General features: G+C 43.7%; 1 protein-coding gene across 2 annotated transcripts in view; it reads left to right on the forward strand.

Moving 5' to 3' along the window:
* The window catches only part of stag1a (STAG1 cohesin complex component a), a 35,188-nt gene extending 9,633 nt beyond the window's left edge, over nucleotides 1-25,555 (forward strand). Inside the window, exons 2-32 of one of the 2 annotated variants that reach the window (XM_084014338.1) lie at nucleotides 13,783-13,990; nucleotides 14,067-14,187; nucleotides 14,265-14,417; nucleotides 14,516-14,612; nucleotides 14,732-14,808; nucleotides 15,382-15,586; nucleotides 15,843-15,994; nucleotides 16,109-16,182; nucleotides 16,345-16,468; nucleotides 16,623-16,721; nucleotides 16,838-16,917; nucleotides 17,160-17,267; nucleotides 17,377-17,491; nucleotides 17,702-17,819; nucleotides 18,037-18,140; nucleotides 18,467-18,559; nucleotides 18,964-19,257; nucleotides 19,344-19,414; nucleotides 19,513-19,681; nucleotides 20,536-20,628; nucleotides 20,811-20,985; nucleotides 21,092-21,231; nucleotides 21,352-21,453; nucleotides 21,564-21,712; nucleotides 22,255-22,383; nucleotides 22,464-22,666; nucleotides 22,765-22,933; nucleotides 23,086-23,202; nucleotides 23,314-23,428; nucleotides 23,534-23,614; nucleotides 23,884-25,555. In XM_084014338.1, coding sequence (XP_083870464.1) covers nucleotides 13,962-13,990; nucleotides 14,067-14,187; nucleotides 14,265-14,417; nucleotides 14,516-14,612; nucleotides 14,732-14,808; nucleotides 15,382-15,586; nucleotides 15,843-15,994; nucleotides 16,109-16,182; nucleotides 16,345-16,468; nucleotides 16,623-16,721; nucleotides 16,838-16,917; nucleotides 17,160-17,267; nucleotides 17,377-17,491; nucleotides 17,702-17,819; nucleotides 18,037-18,140; nucleotides 18,467-18,559; nucleotides 18,964-19,257; nucleotides 19,344-19,414; nucleotides 19,513-19,681; nucleotides 20,536-20,628; nucleotides 20,811-20,985; nucleotides 21,092-21,231; nucleotides 21,352-21,453; nucleotides 21,564-21,712; nucleotides 22,255-22,383; nucleotides 22,464-22,666; nucleotides 22,765-22,933; nucleotides 23,086-23,202; nucleotides 23,314-23,428; nucleotides 23,534-23,614; nucleotides 23,884-23,907 — 3,780 coding nt within the window. In that variant the 5' untranslated portion in view covers nucleotides 13,783-13,961 and the 3' untranslated portion in view covers nucleotides 23,908-25,555. The remainder of the gene's footprint in view (nucleotides 1-13,782; nucleotides 13,991-14,066; nucleotides 14,188-14,264; nucleotides 14,418-14,515; nucleotides 14,613-14,731; nucleotides 14,809-15,381; nucleotides 15,587-15,842; nucleotides 15,995-16,108; nucleotides 16,183-16,344; nucleotides 16,469-16,622; nucleotides 16,722-16,837; nucleotides 16,918-17,159; nucleotides 17,268-17,376; nucleotides 17,492-17,701; nucleotides 17,820-18,036; nucleotides 18,141-18,466; nucleotides 18,560-18,963; nucleotides 19,258-19,343; nucleotides 19,415-19,512; nucleotides 19,682-20,535; nucleotides 20,629-20,810; nucleotides 20,986-21,091; nucleotides 21,232-21,351; nucleotides 21,454-21,563; nucleotides 21,713-22,254; nucleotides 22,384-22,463; nucleotides 22,667-22,764; nucleotides 22,934-23,085; nucleotides 23,203-23,313; nucleotides 23,429-23,533; nucleotides 23,615-23,883) is intronic. The other variant, XM_084014339.1, reaches the window with a different exon arrangement.
* Nucleotides 25,556-25,916: the final 361 nt, after the last annotated feature.

The raw sequence follows: 25,916 nt of genomic DNA on the forward strand, positions 1-25,916 counted from the left end.
GGCAGTGTGTGTGTGTGTGTGTGTGTGTGTGTGTGTGTGTGTGTGTGTGTGTGTGTGTGTGTGTGTGTGTGTGTGTGTGTGTGTGTGTGTGTGTGTGTGTGTGTGTGTGTGTGTGTGTGTGTGTGTGTGTGTGTGTGTGTGTGTTTATGTGTGTGAAGTTCTCCCCCTCCATTAGAAGTGAATATGAAGCAGAGTGGAAATACAGGCCAAGGTGAGAGAGGGAGCCCAGACAGATGAGTGGAGAACAAATGAGTCTCTTTTTTCTTTTGCTACCCCACTCCCTCTCCTGCTGCTCTCCCCCTCTGTGCTGCTGTCTCCCCCTCTACCCCCTTACCCCTCCTCCCGAGACACACACACACACACACACACACACACACACACACAACACCACATCTTCTCGTGGCTCCATTTTGCGCCAGCTGCAGCTGAGAAGGCAGCCATTGCACAAAGAAGGGGAGAAATATTGCTTATTCTCCATCTTATCTGTCTCCTTTATGGCGTGCCGTTTGGTTTTCTTCTGCTCTATTTGTCCTTTATTCATGCAGGTAGCTCTCAGGAGATTACCGGGGGGGGGGGGAAATCTATTTTTCAACAGAGATCTTATCAGTTTGTGCAGTTCACACAGCATCCTTCCCCTCCCTCCTCTCTGCTAAGATCAGGCTTTGTGTGCTGCAGAGATCGAGCGTACAGTAGTCGGTGGCAATAACAGATGGCGTGAATGTGTGCGCAGGAACATGAATGTGTCAGACTCTCTGTGTCGGATGGGTAATCTCCCGCGTGACATAATCATAATCTGGTTAAACCAGACGGCCACAGTCGGCCTCGAGGCCGTTCCCCGTTATAAGTCCAAGGCTCTTTGGTCTCAGTATGTATGAAGGCTGGCAGCATGATAAAGTGCAATTATTGCTTGTAGCAGTGGCCCAGAGGGACCGGTTGTGGTTCAGGCTCTGGTTGGCCTTCGTTGTGGGGAGGTTTGAGAGCTTGCTGATTTCTTTTTATTCTTTGTTTGGAGTTTTAATGACATGCCTGCTGTTTGTTTTGACTTTGATTATAAGTCAGGACGTTAGGTTTCACAGTCCTTGCAAGGAAAATTTAAATAATCCGGAGATGGGAAACTTTTTTCCTAACTGAATGGTTAATCTGCTGGTTACTAATTGCTGGGTCTATAAAATATTGAATACAAGAAACTCATTTAAATCCCTCACAGACCAAGAGGACATATTTAATGGGCTATAATCTACTGTCTGTCATACCATTTTTGTTATGTAATGTAAACGAGCATTTCACAGTTAAAGAGTTTTTCCCTCAGGAGGTGGAGGAGACCAAAAAATAGCTAAAACAGAGTGAATATTGGGCTTCAGATGGACACAAGCACAACTCCAATGAATGCTAACATTGCCCAATCTTGTCCAAATAGTCTAAAACCCAAAAATATATTCAGTTTACTATCATATGAGGCAAATAAAATGAATTCCTGTTTATAGCTGCTAATGCTAATGAGCATTAGGGCAAGGTAATTATAATGCTGTTATGAATGTGTAATCTTGCAAAAAATTTCATTTTTTGATTAAAAAAAAATACAATTGAATAAACACAGTTGTTGGAAGGTTGTGTTTTCAAAGTAATATCAAATAGATATTAGAGGGGGAATTATGACCTTGTGTGCTATCCTCGAGATAAAATGCACATTTTATACCACCTTCTAATGATTTATTCCAAGCATCCTCTTTATAGTTTAGTTTACTATGAAATACTTTGAAAGGAGCCGTTTTAAGACAAGGCTCCTCTATCTGAGCAGTCAGTCTATAAAACAAATGTTCCCCTCTCGGTGCGAACTGAAGCAAAACGAGTTGAAAAACAATAATATTGTCTCTAAATACAATAGTCTCTTCATATATTTTCTGTGTTAATTCATGGCAACTGCGTGGATGATTAAATTAATATCGTACACTTTACATATACCATGTGAGCAAATAAGAACTGACTCAGCTTCAAGCAACGGTTAATGACGGCATTATTATTGTGCTATTGTAAAACAGGCAACAGCAATCTTACAATAAATTCATCTGAGCCTGAATGACAATATGCCATCAGCCACGAAGGAAGTGGTGTTCCTCCTGAACACCAGCGGCTGATCTCCGTACAGCAGTATGGATGGCCTCCAGTCTTAAATCTGACCGGTCCTGTCTGCAAATGAACTGCCTGTAATTAGTGTGCTTCACTCGCACTCTGAAATCTATTATAATTGAATCACTACTGTCGCTTCGGCTAGTTTTATTCAATGACTAATGCCTCATTTTCACTGCACGGTTCACCTCGACGTGAATGAACTTTGTTAGTAATCTTTTTTTTCTCTATTTCGTTTCCGACTGGGGATAATAGAGCGTAGGCAGGATTCTCAGCTGACCGCCACTGCGATGCTACGAAAACTGCCGTGGTGACTTCTTCAGCGACGCACTCGCTTAATCTTTTCAAGGCCACAAAACAGGGGAACCTCCGCACTTAGGGGCCGTCCAGACGAAGCAAAACAAACTTTTTTTCTCCGTTTTGCCTTGGCGTCGTTTCAAGAAAATCCTCGTCCAGACGAATCCACTGAAAACGATTCAGCGTTAGTACATATTCCAGGCCTATATGTGGCGCTGTTTCTGCTATAAAAACGCAGAAGAAGAGACGGAGCTTGACCGGATGTTTGCCGTTGCTATGGCAACACGTGAGAGTTACGGCTAATCTCCGCCCGACCACCCGATCAATAAACACCCAAAAGATGACAATTCTTATTCATTTTAATTTGTATTTAATTATCTGTATCTCTTTAAATGGCTTGGGTGCTTGTCAACATACTGCCTGACCCCTCTCTGTGATTTCCCCCCTCTCTCTGATGTATTTTGCAGATCTGAACTGTGAAACAGTGTAGACTAAGTAAGCGATACCCTATCTGATTTCTGGACTTCTGGCAGAAACATTTTCAGTAAAAAAAGCTGGTGCTCAACGTGACGAACAGAAGGGTCTGGTGTGAAATAGGAAATATTTCAAGTTGGCATGTTTTACTACCATTTTTTTGATCGCCGCTGCCCCAGAATGTAAAATCTGAGCAGCTTATTCAGACTTAAACTGCTGACTGGATGTTGGCCCCTCGCCATAGGCTTTTTTTTTTAGAAGAGAAATGTCCTAAGATTGACCAGTTTTCCTCTAGTGGTTTGTGATTACAGACATCATACCATTCAGTTTTCTTCTATAAATACATAATATGTCAGTTACAATGACGGCTTGCCATTCACTGTCCTATTCAGCCATTTCTGTGAGTGCTTCTGCCTTAATTATATTTGCTCAGCAGCTCACAGTGTCTCACTCTTACAGGCTAATGTACACGACCTTGGCCAGTTTATTGAACTACATCCATATTCGAGTGTAGCTGTTAGATATTTTTTTTTTTTTGTTAGGTTTTTATATTTAGTTTCGGTTTTCTTTTTCGCACATGAACCTGATTCTACCTGATAAATTATGTGCTTGATACAATTAATGATCACCCATTCCACTCAATCTACTCATCCATGACGAGGCATTGGACTTGAATCCCTTTTATTCCCCAAACCACCAAATTGTGTCTGTTAAGTATCACAAGGTATCGATCCGAATTCTAGATTATATGTCTTTGAATAAATACTTGATCAGGTTAAGTTGAATGGAAATGGTGGAACTGATATTGGTCAATATTTAGACAGGAATTCCAGTGAATAGAGCATAATTGAATTAAATAGATCAGCACCATCGTTACGGAAATCCAATCTGTCTTTTTTGAAAATTAATTATCGGAATTGCTGCATCCCTAAAAGAGACGAGAACAAATTCACCTTGTCAGCAAACTGTTTTAACCTTAATAATCAGTTAACTTGGGGTTGGCGTTGGTGTGTGTGCATCTAGTTAATGGATGTATACAAATAATTGGACAAAACGTTTGAGGCAGAGCCCCATTCATTCCTATTAAAAGCTGCCGAGTATGATCTTCCACATCCACGTGCCAATAAAGCAAGCACACCAGCACATTTCTTTAACCCCGCCTCCCAGCCCTCGGTCCAACCTCGTCCTTGGGCACATTAGCATGAACAGAAGGAGGAAATAACTCTATTTAAATGTTTGTTCTGGGAAATTGATTTACCTTAAAAACAAAAGTATCTGCTCATTTACAGACGTCTCTTTCCCAAGTCATTTGGGGTCCAGTTGCATCACATGAGGTATCCGGAAGTTGCATTTCCCCGCTTTGGTCACTATGTCTCTTCCTGCCCGTCTCTTTCCTAATTCTGCTTCTGAAGCACATTCAGGACGCCGAGGCAGAAAAAACGACGCAACACAGAACTATACATACCAACCTGATTGCAGGCTATTAGTCTTACTTTCAGCTGCTCTGATACTTTAGTTTGGAGGTCTGGTGCTGTAGACATTTACATACATTCTTCTTATAGGAAACAGCTAATTCAGCTCTGCCAGACATCATCAATCAATTTAAAGATCTTTTTTTTTTGCAAGCTTTTTCACACTGGTGTGCCAGCTCTGCCTATAAATTGCTCTTCCTCCGAACTCAACACAGAAATATGGCACAGTATGTTTGCTGCTCTGTGTCACTTTGACCTGCCGTCCGGAGGATTGACCCTCTCATTTTCTACACGTGGGAGGATGATCCCCATGCCAGCAGGTCTACCCAGATCCAAGTTAATTTAATCCATCTAAACCCGCCGAGGTTAAACCCGTCGGCTACCTGCGAGCCACCTCGCTCTGCCTCTTCCTCCGTTACGACATCTTAACGCGGTTGTAAAGCGCGGCGGTAAAAGTACTTTGAGGAGACGACAGCGTGCCGGAGAGGACAGTGACATAACGCAGCGTGGTTTATGGTTACCGATAACAGCTGAGCCTGATGTGGGTCAAATTCTCCACCGGACAAACGCGTCAAGACAAATCGTTTTTTGACAAAATAATGAAAGTGGTAAATGGCTTCATTTATGGTCTGTACTGAGGACGTTGCTACGGAAACCAACTTTGTAAGGACGAGTTCTTGTGCAGACTGTTTGATCAGTTTTTAATAATTGAGCCTGGCAAATTATTGCCCAGGCCATTTTTGCATGTAGCCGAAGACACTCGGGGGGGGGGGGGAGAAGTGTGAAAGTTAATCCACTTCAGCCTGAGCTCGATGCAACAACAGCTCAACAAGTCAGCAGCTGTAGTGTGAAGAGACTGAAGGGACAAAGTTAAGCAGCTTCAGGCTGTCAGTCACTTCCAGCCCTGCAGAGCACTCGCTGAGCTTGCGGCCGTTAGGAGAGAACCACGTCGTCCCAGTGTCTTCAAGCTTTTGCATTTATGGACTTGTCAACAGTTCATTAAGTCATAAAGCAGCTCTCACTCTTTTGCCGGCTTTCGTTTCCTTCAAGGGCATTCATTGTGCTTCATTATTTAACATTTGTTTGGTGTCATCCTCCTACATTCGCTGACTTATGTCCCATTATTCTTCTTCCCTGTTTGAAGAGCTGAGGTGAATTTGAGGAGACGGTGAGGAAACTCATTCCGTGTTATGCAGTTGTGATGTTATCCCAGTTTGACGGCGTGCTTTGCCCAACGTGGCTCTTCGGGGCCAAATTATTTTTGCAGATTCGTCGGTAATGATGCATGGTGTTGTGGTTGTGGTTGAAGGCATAAAGGGGAAGTGCTTCTTAGCTGTAGGGAAGTTATTAGGGTGTTTTTTGTTATCCATTGTCCAACTTTCTGGTCACTTAAAATGAATAAATGTGGTGCTTAAGATACACGGCACATTCTGTACAGACCTAGATTGAGTAAATGTCCTGATTCTCCCAGCTTCCCTTTAAGACGCTTGGAAATGCTGGCGAGAAAACGCTAAATTGTTCTGAAATCGCTCATGCGGGAACATGCAGATAAATCTTTTTCATCAAATTATTAACTATCATTTGCATCTTGAAGCTATCAAGTCCATTTCTGGAGAGATCCTGACATTTGAGATCCCTTAAGCTTGGATGCATTTCATTTGACTTCAGGGAAAGTTTTTGACTTCCTTCCAGGAACGTATTGGCAAATTAAACTTCAGTATCACGTTCCTGAGCAGGATTTAGATGGGATCTCTTGCTGAAAACGTCCTGTACGTTCTCCGCTAAACTTTTTCTTCTCTCCATGCATTTGTAATGCACTATGGGGAAGCCTCTTGCTCTTTCCTCTTGTGATGCTTGAATCTCTTTGTGCCTCACTTTGATGTTTTGTTTTGTGCCAGCGGCCTACCTGAGGCAACACAAACACTGTAAAACCAGGCTTAATATGGATTGTGGCTTAATTATCATCACAATAAAGACGTTGACTTTTGCAAACAGCTGCTGACTGTTGACAAAACACACTGTTCGGCTTTTACAGCACAAGGATACATTAGAGTCTGCCGGGTGGTCTTGAGCTGTTTGTATTCAATCTTACAAGTCTTTTCCATATAAATGAACAATATATATTCTTCTCTAAAATAATTCCATCAGTTCATCTTTTTCTGGTCTGTTTTTGTACTTTGTTCTCTCCTTATCCCCTTTAATAAATGTACATATTATCACCACTGTCTCATACCCTGAAATATTGACTTTTGAGACAGAAATAGTACTTGGGGCTCGATTGGCTATATTGACATACAGTAAGACGTGTATAGTATCTGAGCAACCATCCTTTGCCTTTTCCCTCCTGATGTTATCCAGTCTTGTTTTTCCATCTCGAACACTGTACAGTTGTAGTTGGAAACACTCCGTCTCTAGAGATAACGGCCAATTATAGCAGATGCATTTCAGGTTATAGTTGTCGGAAGAATCGGCCAGCAGGGACCACAGCAGCAGGAAGGTGTGTGTGTAGCGTGCGTGCGTGCGTGCGTGCGTGCGTGCGTGCGTGTGCGTGCGTGCGTGCGTGCGTGCGTGCGTGCGTGCGTGCGTGCGTGCGTGTGTGTGTGTGCGTGCGTGCGTGCGTGCGTGTGTGTGTGTGTGTGCGTGCGTGCGTGTGTGTGGTTGTGGTTGTGTGTTGCGTTTTCCGAATAAAAATACTTTTCAGTAAAAATGCAACTGAAAGCAATCCTCACCTTTTATAGTTACCATCTGTTAAAGCATCTTTGTGGTGCTTTAAAAGCTTTAAATAATTAAATGGAGAGATTACACAATACCGAGTGCCCCCACCCCGAGGCTACTGGCATCCACCTTGCTGAAGTGTCACCCATTACAAGTGATGTTGAAAGGCTGCCAGCGGTAGCCACACGATAGTGTGATTGACCCTGCACTCTGATCTCTCCGTAGAAGGAGGCAGAGAGGTTTGCTTTCGGGTATCGGTGGAATAACGCCTAATAATAAGCTGTGGGCTATTTCGGGAGCCTCTTCCTTGTTGCCACAATCATGTTTTAGTTTAGAGCTAGTAGTTTTGTTAAGGGTGTTAATTAAAAGTATTTTGTGCTAATTGGAATGTGACTGCTGTTGTTTCTCCTGGCCTGAGGCAGGAGTAGCATTTTAAAACTATAGAAACCCGATTAAGCCGCGCTATTTTCTACCAAAACAAATGTTTTCACAGATGAAGGGGTGTGAGGGATCGTGAAAGGCACTCTCTTTGGCGAGAGGCACTTTGTAAAAACCTGATTTATGGCTTTCAGTCGAGGTGTTTTCACCCGTCTCACAATAGAAGCCTCCGGCACTGGAATTGATTTATTGCTTTGAATAGATTTTCACCCGTCGATCCCTGGATGTGTCACACAAATCCGGTTGTGCCACGCATTCACTACATCCAACGTATTTCCATTTACACTCCATAATTAGCTTAGTGATAAATCCTTAAGACAGACAGTTTTGCTCCGGAAATGTAATTTGCCTGCTAGCATAAATTTGTCGAAAGGAGGCTGTTGCCTTGCAGTCATTCTATAGCCAAATTAAAGCTGTTATTTTACTTCCTTAGTGACACTTTGGACAAGGAGGAACTTCCCATAGGAAATTGCTTTGCAAGATCACAAACTACTTACAAACATCACTAAATGACTGAGCCTGCTGTGTTGAAGAGGGCTGTTGTTTCGGGCACATATCCAGTCCAGGAAGTCAGATGTTATAATGCTGTAAGACTGGATCTAGAGCCCTATGAAGATATTACAGTGACCATTATTTTGTTCTCTTTTCACGACAATCACAAGGTTACCAGAAGAAATATTCAAATGTGGCAAAGTTAAGCTAGTTTAAAGTTATTTACTGGACAAGCCTGTTTGTTTTTGCCAGAGCCCATCTGCCTTTTTCTTCTTCTTTTTTCACACAGTAATTTTTTCTGTCTGCATGTGTCCTTCGGTTGGGGGTCTGTTGTTTCAAGGAGTGTGTCTATTCCAGGAAGCCCCATTTATATAAAAAAAAAAACATTGTTTACAATACAAAATAAGTTACCAGGAAATGTTCACCAGCATATCTTTGATTGGCCTTGAAGAAGATGCCACGTTGGCCACGTTGCGTTCAGGCAAAAGTTGGATGAAGTTGACGGTTTGGCAGGATGGTAGAATTCCCGTAGCCATCTGTTTTGGCACCGTTGCATTCAACCAAGCCTTAAGGTGGGACTTCCACTTCTAACGAAACCACATTGCTGGCCTGAACGTGTTGAGACAAAGCAATATTAGTGTGCGGTTTGATCTGAGAAGTCAGCCGTTCATACATTAATATAGTCATGCTTTCATTTTACGCTTTTACCCATCAATCTCCGTCACAGTTACTGTTCCGTCGTTATTTTAGGCGACGGTGTGACAAATGTATGATGTCATCAACAGTTATTTTAGAAAGAATGGTAATCGGAGAATAACTTTTTATAAGCCCCCTCCAACCCCTTTTACTGTGGTCCCTCCTGTCTCCGCTCAGCCAATCAAATATGCCGTCACCGCCGGGCTTATGACCCACACGGGTTGCTATAGCAACGGCGGCCTGCCTCCTCGAGAACATGTCATGCATGTTAAGTGGTTCTCAGATGCTCGCTCGTTGTCGTCTCTCTGTCTTGTGCTAGCTCTTAAGTAGAGACACACACACACTCTCTTACACACACACACACACACACACACACACACACACACACACACACACACACACACAGAGGATAAAGTGACTCGGCAGACCAAATCGTATAGTTGATGATAACTGCAAGCAAGAGTTGCCTCAGGTACATCCTGGATATCTCATCACGAGATGAATTTCTTAGAACTCGACTACAGATACTACTGGTTGGAAATGGAAATACAACTGAACTGCTTGACATCTTGTGTATGTTGCATGTAAGAAGTACTGAAAAGCTCACTAACACATCTGTGTCAAATCAAACATTCACACCTGCATTTACTCCAAATAGAGAAGCCCTTATTACAGTTTATATGGTTATTCCTAACCTTGTTTTAAGTGGCTACATTAGGTTTTATTACTTGTAACTGGGCTGTAATTATTTGATTTATTTAGGGATTATTAGGTTCAGCTCAGGAGAAGTGTAGATCAACCCCAAGAGAGCAACCTCCTTTAGTGAGAATATTTCTTTCAGTACAACACTAGATATTAGCCAAGTCTTGTACGGTTTCATGTAGTTAACTTTTCTTCATTTTATTCATTCTTTACCGCTGGATTTCAAGACATTTAGGATATCCACGTGGTGCTTATGCATGAAGAAATTGTGGCCAGGGCCCATGATGCAGATGCTGCACGAGTGCTTTGTATATGACGGGATGCATTATTAAAAACAATTAGAGGCTTTCGTAATAAAGTTTTTGATTGATTTGCTGGTTCTGACTGGGATGGACTTTGCATTATTTAAACTGGGCCACTTAAAAACATGTTGATCAACAGAACCAAGAGGTATACTTTTTGTCATGTCTCACATGTGCTTTATTCTAATTTCCATAACTTTGTCAATGAATTTGTTTCTAATGACTTCATATTGTTGTTTTCTGTTTTAATGGGTGCTTTTTAACGAAAACTTATGTATTAGGGTTAAAATAACCCAATTCTGCTTACATGCAGTTTTAATTGATGGAACTATTTATTGAGTTCACGTTTGCCATGAGTCCTAATTTACTGTCGGGCGTGGGTACTAGTCATTTTGAAGGAGACAGAGATTTCCTCATGTGTTCTGTCTATTTTAGTTCGACACTGTAGTGGGTAGCACTGTCGCCTCACAGCGAGAGGGTCCGGGTTCGACTCCCGGGTCGGGTCCGGGTTCCTTCTGTGTGGAGTTTGCAGGTTCTCCCATGTGAGCGTGGGTTCTCTCTCTAACAATCTGTTTTTTTTTTTATGCAGATGACATTAATTACATTTTGCGATGGTGGTTGTTTCTTACAGTCATTTATTCTCAGGGATGCCAGTCGATAGTCTTTATGATATGATGGGTCAGTGCTGATATTTACATGTCACTGCAAAGATATATATAAAAAAAAAAAAAAATGTGAACGAGGAATTTAGTTTTCTTTCATGCTATTAGAGTCGATGGCATTGAGATGAGAAGGGAGCGAGAGAGAGATGCAAAGAGAGTTTGGGAGGCTCACTGCAAATTATTCATAGCCTCCTGATGACTGTGTGTGTGTGTGTGTGTGTGTGTGGGTGTGGGTGTGGGTGTGAGAAAATGTTTGGAGAAAGCCAGTGTGCATCAAGGATTATTTACGGTAGTTGGTGGTCAGTATCGGGCTCGACAGGCTCACGCACACTCTTCCTCTGACAAACTAGAAATAGTTGATTTGAATCGAGGCTTCTGTCCCTTCAGAGAAAGATAATCAATAATAAAAGATGTATGTCAGGGCAAAATAGTAAGAGCTGAGATGTGACAGAGGTGTGATGTGTGATGTGATGTACAGGGTTTGCAGGTGGGGAAAGTGGAGAAAATACTTTACAAGAGCTTTACTTCCCTACATTTTGTGATTTTTTATTAATTAGTAACGGAGTAGTGCTGATTACCAATATCAAATGTCTCAAGCAATAGGAGGAGCAATATCATTTCGCTGTGCGTATGGAGTCTTGCATCGACATCTTGATCATTCTCAGCTACAGTTCAATTCAATTTTATTTATTTATGGCGTCATATCACAACAGAAGTCATCTCAGGACACTCAACACATTGTGCAGGACTAGAATACGCTCAAAATTTCCAGTCAATACAATTTCAACATCACCCAGGGGCAAGCGTTACCGCGACAGTGGTGAGAAAACACTGCCTTAATAGACTTTTAGGCAGAAACCTGGTGCAGCCCAGACCATTGGGTTCCAACTGCATTTAGTGTTGGTAGTAGTATAGTATAGTAGCATTAACAGTAGTGGTGGACCAGAAAGCATAGCCAGACTCCCGGGAGTAATCAAGTTAGTAACAGTAGAGATGCCGATTTTCACAGCCGGTCCTGTGAAGTGTTTTCATGGGATTAATCCGCAAATAAAAATCACTCGAGACTAAATTAGGTGATAATTTTCCTGTCAATTTCCTCCAGGTTTACACATTGGTGTCCCACTCCTCCATAAAAGGGTTTTGTCATCATAATTGTTTTGTTTTTTAATACACTCACTTAACGAGGTACACCTGTTCAAGTGCTCGTTAAGTGCTAGTTGGTTTTTAACAGGAATGTGTGCAGACCCTCAGACGTTTCGTGGGTGTCCCTATCTCCATGCTATTTACCTTTTACTGTGCTTTTCCTCCCCCTTTTTATTTGTTCCTTTGTACTGTATATGTGCCCCGGGCCTTATTGGGTGGATTTTAAAGAGCAGACAACTGCAAGGATCAGGGAAGTCCCCGTATTTATTGTGGATATTTTAAAACTGGTCTCTCTTTGTAACAATTGTTACATGCAGTGTGTGCAGGTGGAATAATCTGTTTGGTCTGACAGCATTTTAATTCTTAAATTCAGTGTTAAAAATGCTGTTTGATGAGAAATGAAAGTCATATTATATATTGTATATTATTTTATGAAAGGCTAATGGAGCCATTTTACTATTTGAAAGTGTATTATCCACCTTGAATTTAAGTTTTTTTTTTTTCTTTTTACTGTTTTGTCATAATTTCAAGCATTTTCCCTCTCGCCTGATCAAATGCATACTATGTAAATTCAATTTGCACAAGTTTCCTTCACTTAAAATGTAACTGACTTGCAGAGTTTTCATTTTATTCTGAGTCTGTTTACCTAGACGTCAGCCAGGTTATGTATACATATGTTTTAAAAGGGAGGAGGAGTTGTCGTCTTTATTGTGGCATTGTGCAAGTTCACATTTCAGCGGATAACAGATTATTTCCTTCACCATTTATATGTGCAGCCACGTCAGCGGCACAATGCCTCCATATCCTTTTGTAGGTTTAATGTCTGTGCAGCAGGAATATCAAGTGTCACAATTGATCAGAGGTTCAGATGCATGCAAGTGAGTCAAATCCCATCCTATTAACACCCTTCTGCCTCTGTGGGTTCTGCAGTTTGAGCTTGGAAGTATGAAAGGCAACTTCTTATTAATTAAATTCATCATTATTACAACTAACTAAAAACCATACAGGATTACTGGCTTTACTTACTCAACAAAAAATAGCCTCTGATGTAACAATTGAAGTCAGTCTTGTTCAGATGAAATCTGCCTGTGTGTGTGTGTGTGTGTGTGTGTGTGTGTGTGTGTGTGTGTGTGTGTGTGTCTCCATGCTTTTTCCTCAGTACAAACACTGTGGAAGATCGTATTTAAATACACACTCTCTTAGCCTGCCCCCTACTGTTGCCCAGACCTACTTTCAAACACACACATATGCACTCACACACACTCTGGGGAAAATACACTCTTAAAACATTTTGTAGACACACAGAAGTAGACTGTAACTGAGCTGTGCCTTAAATGTGTGTCGGGTGATTTTTCTTAACCCACTTTCCCCCCAGTTAAAACTCAATTAAGTAGTTTGCAGATAGACTTTGGCCAGAGGACTTTGTGGATCATACTGCCTCCTGTGGTTAAGAACGGTATCGCTCCCCCCTCTGCTCTTTGCTCTCATTAGCATATTAACATGTCAATAACTAATGTTGTGAATAATTTAGCTGCAAAGTCTTCTGAGATGTTTCCCCCCGTTCTTAACTCTGTTTCCTGGGCATTTTGAGATTGTTTCATTAATGTTGCATCATTTGTGACAGCTGGGAATTTTCACTTATCCTGGAAAGTATTTCTGAAAATCATATTTATCCACAACCTCTATCCAGCAGAGGTTATTAAGACATTGCACCTCTCTGCCCTCTGTGTAATTCTACTTAAATGTCACACATTAACCTGAACTTACTCATTATTTAAAAAGGAAGCCTACTTGGTTTATGTACTATGGTACGTTTCTAACAGTTTCCAGGGGTGCTTCTAAAATCCTTTAACAACAAGATCCCTGTGTACAAATCCTCACCACACATCCCACAATATGTTGCTGTTGTAGTTCTCAAAGTGTCCAGTTGGTGTCCTCCTCTCCCCACTTCCACCTCCACAGCCTGAGTGGAAGATTGAAAGCGTTCAGTGACATTTTGGACGCGGTGCTTTCACATCTGATATCAACGTTCCATTGCTGAAGGAATATGAAAAAAAACATGCAGACTTGTTATTTATCACAGTTTGAATAAATAATTAATAATAATAATACATTTTAATATCTAGATCAGGCTTGAATTTATGTGCACATGCTTTACTATTGCACAAAGTATAGCTGCAACAGAGCAGTTGTATTATTTATGGTTGTTACTGAATGGACATGGATGTTTTAATCATCTCTTTTATCTCCATTTTATTCCAGGAGCGGAAGAGAGTTAAGTGCCAGCAAGTTGAGTGCAGTCCGTCCTGGAGCCTCCCCCTCCTGCCCTGCCACAACTTACCCCCCCCAAGTGACCTGCTGTCTCGTGCCTCCATCGCTGGACCTCAAACAAACCTGAAAACACACACACAACAGAGTTACACACCTCACCGCCAACCAGGATGATCACCTCGGAGCTCCCTGTCCTACAGTAAGTTCAGTGTTTACATCTCCCTAAAACAAGTTCTTTTGAATGCACACGAGTCTTATGTGTTTGTCTCTCTCAGGGACTCGTCCAACGAGTCTGGGGCAACAGACACCGTGGGGTTGAGTCTGAGCATGGGCGAGATGGAAGAAACCGAGGTGAAAGGCAAGAAGAAGAGAGGGAGGCCTGGAAAACAAGCCCCGGTATGCGTCCGTGTTTCTCCCCCGTGAACATGAGTGTTTGGTTTCCTCCCCGCTCGCTGACATCTCCGTCCCTACAGGCAAACAAGAAGCCTCGGAAGTCACCGGCGGAAAAGGCCGTGGGTGTAGCGAGAGGGCGAGGGAAAGCCAACGGCGTGGCTCAACACAATGGGGACGGCGGAGACCCCGTCACTCTGTTTGAAGTGGTCAAACTGGGCAAGAGTGCCATGCAGGTGGGGGAATGTCCATACTCAAAATCCAAAACGTTAGACTTTGCCAATGGAGGAGGAGGGTTTTAACATCTCACTGTTGGGATTTTGTGTGTGAACAGTCTGTGGTGGATGAGTGGATCGAGTCGTATAAACAGGACAGAGACTTGGCGCTGCTGGATCTCATCAACTTTTTCATCCAGTGCTCAGGATGCAAAGGTAAGACGAAGTTAACCCACCAAACCAGCATTTCCTGATGTGTCTTTTCTGTGTTCATGTTGTGAAACATCTGGACAAAAAATGTGATTTGAATCCTGTGGTGGTTGTTGTGTAACCAGGCACTGTGAGGATCGAGATGTTCAGAAACATGCAGAATGCCGAGATCATCCGCAAGATGACCGAAGAATTCGATGAGGTAACGGTCCTCTTTAGTCAGGAAGCTCAGAATGAAGTTGTCCAGTGTGTTGCTGTATTTGTCAGCAAGGGAGATATATTGCAACAGCTCAAACCATTTTCTTTGGTAGAAGTTTTAACATCTGTGCAGAAAATACAGGCTTTTCGGAGGTGAATGCAATGAGATTCAAATCACACGATAAAAGATGAAATCCACACTCACCACAGTTTTTTTTTTATCGCTTTTCCAATTTTTGTACTCACTAGCTGTTCACCACATGACATATTTTTGGACAGAGCCAAGAACAGAAAGCAATTATCAGTGGCTGAACAAGTACAAGTGGTTCTGTTCCCCTTCATTGGGAACAAATGTGTTCTTAACCAGCAAACATAACAAGCAGGCAGAAAGAGTGCACGTCGCTGAAAACATCAACCGTTTTAATCAAGTTTGAAAGACACAAATCCGATGTGGACACTATGAAAGAGTTGGCCAATGTTTCTTTAAAGCGACTCCGACTCTGAAGAGAGCGAGGGGATTGTCTCGCAGACGTTTGAAGCAGATTAAAGAAGTCCCTCTGATCGCTGTGTGTTTCAGGACAGCGGGGATTATCCTCTCACCATGCCCGGGCCCTTGTGGAAGAAGTTCCGCTACAACTTCTGCGAGTTCATCAGCGTCTTGATCCGCCAGTGTCAGTACAGCATCATCTACGACGAGTACATGATGGACACGGTGATCTCCCTCCTCACCGGCCTGTCGGATTCTCAAGTGCGAGCTTTCAGACACACCTCCACATTAGCAGGTACGGGCGCTGCAAACAACGCGTTGCTGAACTTGAATCAAGTGGGTTGCACACACCTGTGCTACAATTTACAGGTGGGAGGTAATGACAGCAGTTAAAATAAGTAAGATTAACCATCTCTTTAAAATTAGTTTGATTTGAGGAAACGTTTACTGTGTTTCCGTGTTGCAAAACAAATATTGTACAATTTATGGGTATTTTTCAAGACATGGATCGTCTGAAAGCACTTAAATATGTATTTTTTGTTTCTGCATAGCAATGAAGCTGATGACCGCGCTGGTGAATGTGGCACTTAACCTGAGCATTCATCAGGACAACACCCAGAGACAGTACGAGGCCGAGAGGAACAAGATCGCCGGCAAACGGGCCAATGAGAAGCTCGAGCTGCTGCTCCAGAAGAGGAAGGAGGTTGGCTGGTGTTGATCTGACTCTTCAGATTTCATCTAAGATATTGGAATCTAAATCTTTTTGTTTTATCAACTTAATCATTTTACCTTTTGTTTTTTTTTTTGGTCCTTGCAGCTTCAGGAAAACCAAGATGAAATAGAGAATATGATGAACTCCATCTTCAAGGGAATCTTTGTGCATCGCTACAGGTACATTTAGAAGACACTGTTACTTCAGTTCAATTAATCAATCGGGTTTGTTTGTATAGCACATTTCATACAACAGGTGGAGACTCAATCTGCTTTAAAAAAAAATCAATAATAATAATAATAGCACTGATAATGGTCGTGAATGTACTCTTTATTTTCCAGGGATGCGATCGCTGAAATCCGAGCCATCTGTATCGAGGAGATCGGGGTGTGGATGAAGATGTACAGCGATGCTTTTCTCAACGATAGTTACCTGAAATACGTGGGTTGGACGCTACACGATAGGGTAAGCACACGGTCTGTTGGTTTCTTCTTTTCTCCCGCTCACATTTCTTCAAGTCGGTGGACAGCTGTTGAATGGATTCAGTGGGTCTGGTGATGTTTACACACAAAGACAAGATGCTAGACCCAATATTTGTGTTGAACTCCATCTCTTTCAGCAAGGAGAGGTGCGTCTGAAATGTCTGAAGGCTCTGCAGAATCTGTACACAAACCGAGAACTGTTCCCCAAGTTAGAGCTCTTCACCAACCGTTTCAAGGTAACGCCTGCAATAATACCAAACCGACAGTGACTGGCTTTTAAAACTGTGTAATGCTCACAGACTTCTGCTGATTTCTTCCACTTCTTTATTTTTTCCATCTGTTTTTTTGACAGGACCGTATTGTATCGATGACGCTGGATAAGGAGTATGACGTGGCGGTGGAGGCAATCAGATTGGTCACCCTCATCCTGCAGTGAGTAGTATTATTAAAACATTACCAATTAATCACATAACTGTCACACATTTTTGGGGTCACAGGAGATCCAGAATCACAAATAATAATGTAGGAATGTGGACTTTTTTTCCCCAACTTTGTTTGGTAGGAAAAAACAAATCGGTTCCATGAAACTAAATAGTTCAGTGCCTGGTCCGTTCCCATCTGAAGCATCATGTCTACGATACTGACGGACACGACTTGACCTTTATCTCTTGCAGGGGCAGTGAAGACGCCTTATCCAATGAGGACTGTGAGAACGTGTACCACCTGGTGTACTCGGCCCACCGACCAGTCGCAGTTGCTGCCGGAGAGTTCCTGCACAGGAAGTGAGTTCGATATCCCAATTTATCTTCAAATAATGCTGACTGGACATGATATTTTCACTCTGTCACCTTTTTCTACATTTGGCTGTACCTCCCTCCGTCTCCCTCTCAGACTGTTCAGCCGCCATGACCCGCAGGCAGAGGAAGCCCTGGCTAAGCGCAGAGGGAGGAGCAGCCCCAACGGAAATCTCATCCGCATGCTGGTGCTCTTCTTCCTGGAGAGCGAGGTAACACGGGACCAGTTATACATATGAGTGTGCACAGAGGTGCTTTATAATTGTTTAAAGAATATATCAATACTATACCCTTTTGGTGTGGTGGTGTATGATTTGCATTTTTTTTTAAAAGGCATTGTCCTCATATTGCTGCTTGACAGTGACCATCTTTGTAGGATTTCAGCTTTTAGATTTCATGCGAGTGTCTTTCTGTTTGTGTAGCTCCATGAGCATGCAGCCTACCTGGTGGACTCGCTGTGGGAAAGCTCTCAGGAGCTGCTGAAGGACTGGGAATGTATGACTGAACTCCTGCTGGAGGAGCCTGTGCAGGGAGAGGAGGGTAAGACATGCACAATGAAATAAGAGCTTTAGGTTTCTTCATTTCAACATCACGGCCAAAAAAACAGCTGGAAGAGATGATGTAATGAAATCTTTCCTTCATTGAAACTCTCTTTTTTTTTTAAATTCACCCATTTTTGACCTTCGCTGACAATCTGCCTTTTGCCTACCCATTTGTTCCTCTCGTTCCTCTTTGTATCCGTCTCTCTCTCTCTCAGTGTTGTCAGACAGACAGGAGAGTGCTCTGATAGAGCTGATGGTGTGCACCATCCGACAGGCAGCAGAGGCACACCCACCTGTTGGCAGAGGCACCGGCAAACGGGTAGGTAGCGTTTCAAAGGAGATAGATTTACCTCGCTATTTTTATATCAGCTTGTTGTGGGTTTTGACGACTATAAGATTAATCTAAGCACAGTTACAATTGGGGAAAAAAAAAGATTAAACACAAAGACTATCACACATTTATGGGTCGGGAACAGAGGGAGCAAAAGCAGATTTTTTTTATCCGACATGTGAAAAACGTTCCCGGTCATAATGAGAGGACAACATACTCCATCTAACCCCAAATCCCTGTCTTTATGCCATTTCTTCTGCCTGTTTTTACGCCTACTACTGCATTGACCTTAAGCTTTGTGTCTGCTTGTCCAGGTGTTGACGGCGAAGGAAAGGAAGACCCAGATAGACGATAAGAACAAATTGACAGAGCACTACATCATGGCTCTGCCTATGCTGCTGTCCAAGGTACATTTTACATTTAGGTCATTTAGCAGACGCTTTTGTCCGAAGCGACTTACGATAAGTACGTTTGTCAAAAGAAGGAAACAAAGACACCACGACATATCATTGCCGATAAAGTAAGAGCTAAGTGAAGCAAAGTGTTCGGTCCTCGTCTGAGTAAAGTCCAGCGACACTGACTAATGAATGGGCTGGGTGACTGATCCGTTTGTCGAAATAATTGATCAGGATGTCACTTATCTAGTCAAGTGTTATTGAACGTAATCGACCATTTTACTAACTGGCAAACCAAGTTGATTGACGGGTCCGTCTCTCTCCTTCCTGCCTCCGTATCTCTGCTGGTTCTTTCTTTCTGTATGCTATAAGTCTTCCTCGTCTAACTCCCACCTCGCCCATCTCGTTGTCCACAGTACCAGGCGGACTCGGAGAAGGTGGCCAACCTCCTGCAGATCCCTCAGTTCTTTGACCTGGACGTGTACAGCGCCGGGCGCATGGAGAAGCACCTGGACGCGTTGCTGAAGCAGATCCGGCTGGTGGTGGAGAAGCACATCGAGATGGATGTGCTGGAGGCCTGCAGCAAGACCTACAGCATCCTGTGCTCCGAAGAGTACACGATCATGAACCGCGTGGACATCGCCCGCTCGCAGCTCATCGACGAGATGACGGATCGCTTCGCACACTCTGTCGAAGGGCTGCTGCAGGAGGTGTGATGGGAAGGGACGATGGCCTAGCATATCACACGCCTCGTCTTTGTGTACTAACAGGTGTGATTATTATTGTTATTCTGCAGGCCGAGGAGGCTGACGATGACGATATCTACAATGTTTTATCCACGCTAAAAAGACTCACAGCCTTCCACAAGTAAGACTTTATTCTTACTTTTTTGTACTCCTAAAACTAGAACATACTCTGGAGTCCACTAAATGAACACACTCTATTAAATGTGTTTCCTCACACAGTGCACACGACTTGACGCGGTGGGATTTATTCGGGAGCTGCTACCGGTTGCTAAAGGCCGGCATCGAGCAGGGCTCCATGCCGGAGCAGATAGCCGTCCAGGCCCTGCAGTGCTCCCACTACTCCGTCCTCTGGCAGCTGGTCAAGATCACGGAAGGGGCTCCCAGCAAGGTGCTGCACAGAGCTTTGCACACTCAGATCCCGGATTCATCCTCGGGCGTTCAGACGTATCTGAGCATCCGTGGCCCAGAGGGGACAGGGGGCTTATCTGTCGACAGAGAAGGGATGCTGAGGTGTAAACATTCCTCCCGCTGTCTGACAGGATGCTTAACTCCAAATCAGGGGCTTACCCTCAATCTATCTCATTTAAAACTAAACAGTCCCAAACCACCAAAACACTTGAACTCATAATCCCCCTGCTTGGAAGCCCCCTTTCCTACAGTGCAGTATTTAAAGTTGAAGGATGTTTTTTTCAGTTCTGCAATCTGACCTACAGTAGCTTCAATGTTCCCCATGTCCTCCCGTTATATGTCACTATTAACTAGAGCTGCAACTAAAGATTATGTTCTCACAATCATTGATATTTGAATTCTAAATCATTCTGAATGACCTGTATAAGATGAACATGCATCAGGAATAAAACCACCAACTCAATCATCATTAGTTGGCCATTATTAGGGCTCGCTATGGCCTTTGAATGACTTGACCTGCATCAACACAAAGTGTATTGATCCAGTTGCCTCGATGAAGGTAGTCGATGATTTAATTAAATCATTTAAGCTCGTTCACTGGTGCGGTTAGACAGGGCAAGATCACTTAGCCTGAATGAAAACTGCTGTTTTAATATCGATTTCCACTAACGTGTGTGTGTGTGTGTGTGTGTGTGTGTGTGTGTGTGTGTGTGTGTGTGTGTGTGTGTGTGTGTGTGTGTGTGTGTGTGTGTGTGTGTGTGTGTGTGTGTGTGTGTGTGTGTGTGTGTGTGTGTGTGTGTGTGTGTGTGTGTGTGTGTGTGTGTGTGTGTGCAGGATGATCTGTTGGCTCTCAGGAGAGTGGTGAAGTCTTTCCTCGCCGTCTGCCAGCAGTGTCTGTCCAACGTTAACACGCCAGTCAAAGAGCAGGTAACGACACACACTTCATAGGACCTCCTCCCTCCGTCTCATATTCAAATGTGTGCATTATGATCAGGAACGTTTCCTGGATAACAAGAAGAGAAACTGTGTAGTCTTCATTACAACTTAGACGTGATGTGGCGGTGATATGTTATGAGTCCCCAACTCCTCATTTTTTGCCTCTTACGCAGGCGTTCATGCTTCTCTGCGACCTGCTGATGATCTTCAGTCACCAGCTGGTTTCCGGCGGCAGGGAGGGCCTCCAGCCGCTGGTCTTCAACCCGGACGGCACTCTGCAGAACGAGCTGCTCACCTTCGTCCTGGACCACGTCTTTATCGACCAGGACGATGAGAGTCAGAGCATGGGTGAGAAGTTCGGAGGGGTCCAGGCCCATCGCTTCAGGGATGAGATGAGATAGATAATGATGATAAGGATGAGATCATTTTCTCGTTTCTCTTGTCTGACCTGCAGAGGGGGACGAAGAAGACGAGGCCAACAAGATCGAGGCTCTCCACAAAAGGAGAAACCTGCTTGCGGCTTTCTGCAAACTCATCATCTACGACATCGTGGACATGCCTGCTGCTGCTGACATCTTCAAACACTACATGAAGGTGACTATCTTTGATTTCCTGTTAAGTTGGGATGACAGATCTTTCTTCGGGAATTCTCTATGAAAATATGTAGATGATCTCATGGTAAGTGTACTAAACTGTCGCGTTTCTCTCCCTCAGTATTATAACGATTATGGCGACATCATCAAGGAGACTCTGAGTAAAACCAGACAGACGGACAAGATTCTCTGTGCCAAGACGCTCATCCTCAGTCTGCAGCAGGTGAGACATTCATCAAAGACAACGTGACAAACCACGTTCACGGCTCCCCGGCTTTGAAATCGTGCGTGCTTCCGGTCACGAGAGTCACCCTGTCGACGCGTGTGTTGCAGCTGTTCAATGAGCTGCTGCAGGACCAGGGACCCAACCTGGACCGAACGTCGTCTCACGTCAGTGGCATCAAGGAGCTGGCCCGCCGCTTCGCCCTCACCTTCGGCCTGGACCAGATCAAGACCAGAGAGGCCGTGGCCACGTTGCACAAGTAAGACTGCAGGAAGGATTTCTGAGATGTGGATCCAAGCTATTAATATGTCACTTCTTTCAGTTCAAAGAAACATTTTAGATTCCCCAATATGTGATCACTTTTTCCACATATCTTAAATTTGCTGCGATCGTTTCCAGGGATGTGACGGTCGCTGGCAGTGTGCCTCGAAAAACTAGCTGGCCAGCATTCTTGTGAGATTCTGAGCCAGAATAAAAACTGTTAATATGTCACTTTATTGCATTTCAATGTGTTTTCATGCGAGAAAGTGTTCAGAAACCCAATATGTGATCAGTTTAGACAAATAACATCCTAAATTGCCTCCATGCTGACGAAAATGAAACCACTGGTGAAAGCGGACATTTATTTATTTGATTTATTTATTATAAGAGAAAAGTAAAGAGTTTCTCTTTGCAATTACAACAAAATGCTCCACCGTTTAATTTGAATGTATGCCTTTCTCTTTTACTTTCCTTGTTTTTCCTCACCCTCTCCTTGTCTACTTTCTACCACTCTCCGTCTCGCTCCCTCTCTCTTATCAGGGATGGAATTGAGTTTGCATTTAAGTACCAGAATCCTCGAGGAACAGAGTTTCCTCCCATCAACTTGGCCTTCCTGGAGGTTCTGAGTGAATTTTCCTCCAAACTAATCCGCCAAGACAAAAAGACGGTGTAAGTACTCCCTTCCACCATCATTTGATATGTTGATTGTTTCATTTAAAATAAAATGAACGATGATGATGTCTCCTCAGCCACTCGTACCTGGAGAAGTTCATGTCGGAGTCGATGTCGGAGCGTCGGGAGGACGTGTGGCTGCCGCTGATCTCCTACAGGAACAGCCTGCTGACGGGCGGAGACGAGGACCACATGTCTGTCACGTCGGGGTCCAGCAGCAAGGCCGGCTCCGTCCGCAGCAAGAAGGGACGGCCGCCGGTACAAAAGAAGCGCATCGAGGGTGAGCCGAGCCGAGGTCGGGTTACTTTCTGTTCTGGTCGATGAGACCTGGTCGTGGTTATCTGGTGGTTATTGCTGATGCTGCACGTTCATTTTCAGAAGAGAGCAGCGTCGAGAGCTCGTGGCTGCTGCGTAATGACACCCTTCAGACACCGGGGGCACTGCAGACTCCTCAGCTCACCTCGACAGTCCTCAGAGAGAACAGACCAGCAGAACACATGCCCGACCCGGACTCAGAACCCGGGTCGGAGAACGACTTTGTACACAAGTGAGTACATATAATATACACATGAAATGGTCTGTCTATCCGTTGCAGCTCCTTTTTTTTCATACTTTAAAGATGGAAACGATTAGTATCGGTTAGAATCAGTATCACATTATTTCTGCCCCTGATTTTGATGACCCTCTGTTTGTCTTCAGTCCTCAGATGCAGATGTCGTGGCTCGGCCAGCAGAAGATGGAGGAGGTGAACCGGAAGGATCGAACGGGCTTGAACTACATCAAGGCACGCAGCAATCAGGGCGTCCGGCAGACTGTGTAAGTGTGTTGAGCTTTCGAAGCAGCGACACGGGACGGTTTCATGATTTTAACGAATAAAAAGAAAATGGATTAAATGGTGTGTTTTGTGCCTTCTCCTGATGACGTCAGGCGTGGGTTGATGGAGGACGACGCGGAGCCCATCTTCGAGGACGTGATGATGTCATCGCGGGGCCAGCTGGAGGACATGAATGAGGAGTTTGAAGACACTATGGTGATCGACCTGGTCAGTGACATCACTTCCTCTCACCGCGTGTGTGAAATCCCATTTGACAAATCAATAATAAAGGTCCTGGTCTTAATTAAATGTCTTGAATGTTGTGCCACCCAGCCCCCATCGAGGAACAGACGGGAAAGAGCAGAATTAAGACCAGACTTCTTTGACTCTGCAGCGATGATTGAGGATGAATCGGTATGTAAAACTCTGTCAGTCAAACAATTTATTAGCTTCCAGCCTCTAAAATGTTCCAGCCTTAAACCCCAAAACTCAAGATGTCATTTTAAGCTCAGGGAAATTGTTTCATCCTCATTTTAAAGCCACTATGTGTAGAATGTGACATTTGCATCTATGGCGCCCTCTAGTGGTAATGGAAAGAGACAGCTATGCATGCTTGCTGCAGGTTTGCAGCTGAGATGTTTTCTGTCTAATGTCTGACAGTCGCTCTCGCTCCGTTTTTCCAGGGTTTCAGCATGCCCATGTTCTGATCTGGGAGGAGGCAAAGATCCTGAGTCCAGGATCCACATCAGGAGTTAACAGAAGTGGGGGGGGGGGGAGTGGAGTGGAGGGGTTTGGGACGTCTAACCCAGATAACCTGCGAATCAAACTCTTAAGAAGAAGAAAGAAAACATTGTTGAAATACTTTTCTCTTTCTATAAGACACGATGAAAGGATGTTTGTCATCTACCGATGGATCCCGCATCGGGCTGAGATCTCAGCCCCCGAAGTGTGAAGCGTGGATCGGCTCTGTTCTTTCAGGTGGCGCCGGAGGATCGGGAATATTCTCCAGAATCTAGTCCCGGATTATTCAAGAGCTTCGTCTTGCTCCTAATCTTCCTCTTCCGCCTCCTCCTTTCAGCCCGTCGGTGCAGCTCTTGTTAGCGGTAGCTCTGACGGCACTCTGGCTAAGAAGTCCCGCTGACGAGCACTCACAGTTTTTACGGTTCCCTGTTACAGATGTACAGTCGTTTGTTTTCCGCTCCCGATCAGCAGCACAGAGCAGCGTAACACTCTGTACAGCCCCCCCCCCCAACACCCAAACCCCCGTTTTTTGGTGTCACACTTTGATCCGTCTGGTAAAATTCAACATTAAGAGGATCTCAATAGTAAGTGTTCTATATCTGTGCTCTTATTGCCACCCACAGACCCCTCTCCTCTCTCTGTTCGCCATCTGAGTCCTTGTATGTGGTGGTACTGAAGTGTGTGTGGTGTGTGTGTGCGCGTGTTTAAAGTGGTGGTGACGATGGTGCACACTGAGGTCGACAGCTGTGGACCGACCTGGCGGAAGTGATGTAACTGTCTTGTGTGTGATGTCAAAGCAACCCCACCCCCCCCTCAAAACGACCTCAGACAGACGCCTCCACCCTCTCAGATCTCGGAAGCATTCTGCACACACACACACACACACACACACACACACACACACACGCCCTGGAATACGTTTTTGAAGTTAAAAGGTATGAGAGAAAAAAGACAAACATATTTTGAATTCTGTAGCTTTAGTACTAAAGTTTTAAATCAAGTGTGTTTTTGTTTTTGTCTGATGTTTGTACAGCTTTTTTCTTGAATATGTATCTCGTTTGTTGCCAAATCGTGGCCTACATACTTACGGTATATTCCAGCCCCCTCCACCTACAACTCCTATCTTAACGTTACCGAGCTCAGATTGTTGCCGGGATGCCCCCCCCTTTTTTTAAGCGCTGTAGCGTCCGATTGTAATCGTTTCACAGTTCAGTATTACAGCAGAATATCTGTTAGGTTTGTTCATTTTACAAGTCAAACCGAACGTTTTTAACACCCGCCTTCAGTGTTTACGGATCAAAGAAGTTTTAAGGTTTGTTGTTCTCATTGTTCAAATCCAGTGCAGTGGTGGATCTCTGTTTGACAGATTTGTTTGAATGTGTTTTGAATGTTTCCAGCCATATCGTCGTTCACCATCTGTTGATCACCCATTTACCTTTCCCTCGGCTGGCTCGGCAGTCCTCCTGTAAATATCACAGACAGTTGGATCTTTTCTGCAGTGCAGTTGACATCAGTGGCCCTCAAATGCGCTTTTTTTTTTTTGTTTTGTTTTTTTCTGTGAACCTAAAGTCTTTTTAATAAAATAAAATCTGTAATCGATTAATGCAGCGGTGTTTGTGTAGCACTGGACCATTCATAGTTGACCTTTCACACGATCCTCATCAGCAGATTGAGCTCGCTCAGTTACCATCAAACAGATGTTCATATGTCCGTGATATTCTCATCCACGCCGACTTAAAAATTGAGTTGGACAGTTTAAATGGGGGTCCTCGCTACGTCCACATTGTAAGAGACTAACCAGGGTTATCTTAGCAGTTAAAATTGCAAAATAATAGTAAAAAAGAGCAATATTTAAAAGCAAGAAAACAGTGTGGTTTCAAGGAGTATTTCTTAATCTGTAGGTGGGTGATTTCAACATAATTGATAGGGAAATTAATGAATTTGATTTGACCTTTTGAGAGGAAAAAGCATTGCT

Source organism: Eutrigla gurnardus, assembly GCF_963514095.1.
Source record: "Eutrigla gurnardus genome assembly, chromosome: 7".
NCBI lineage: Eukaryota > Metazoa > Chordata > Actinopteri > Perciformes > Triglidae > Eutrigla > Eutrigla gurnardus.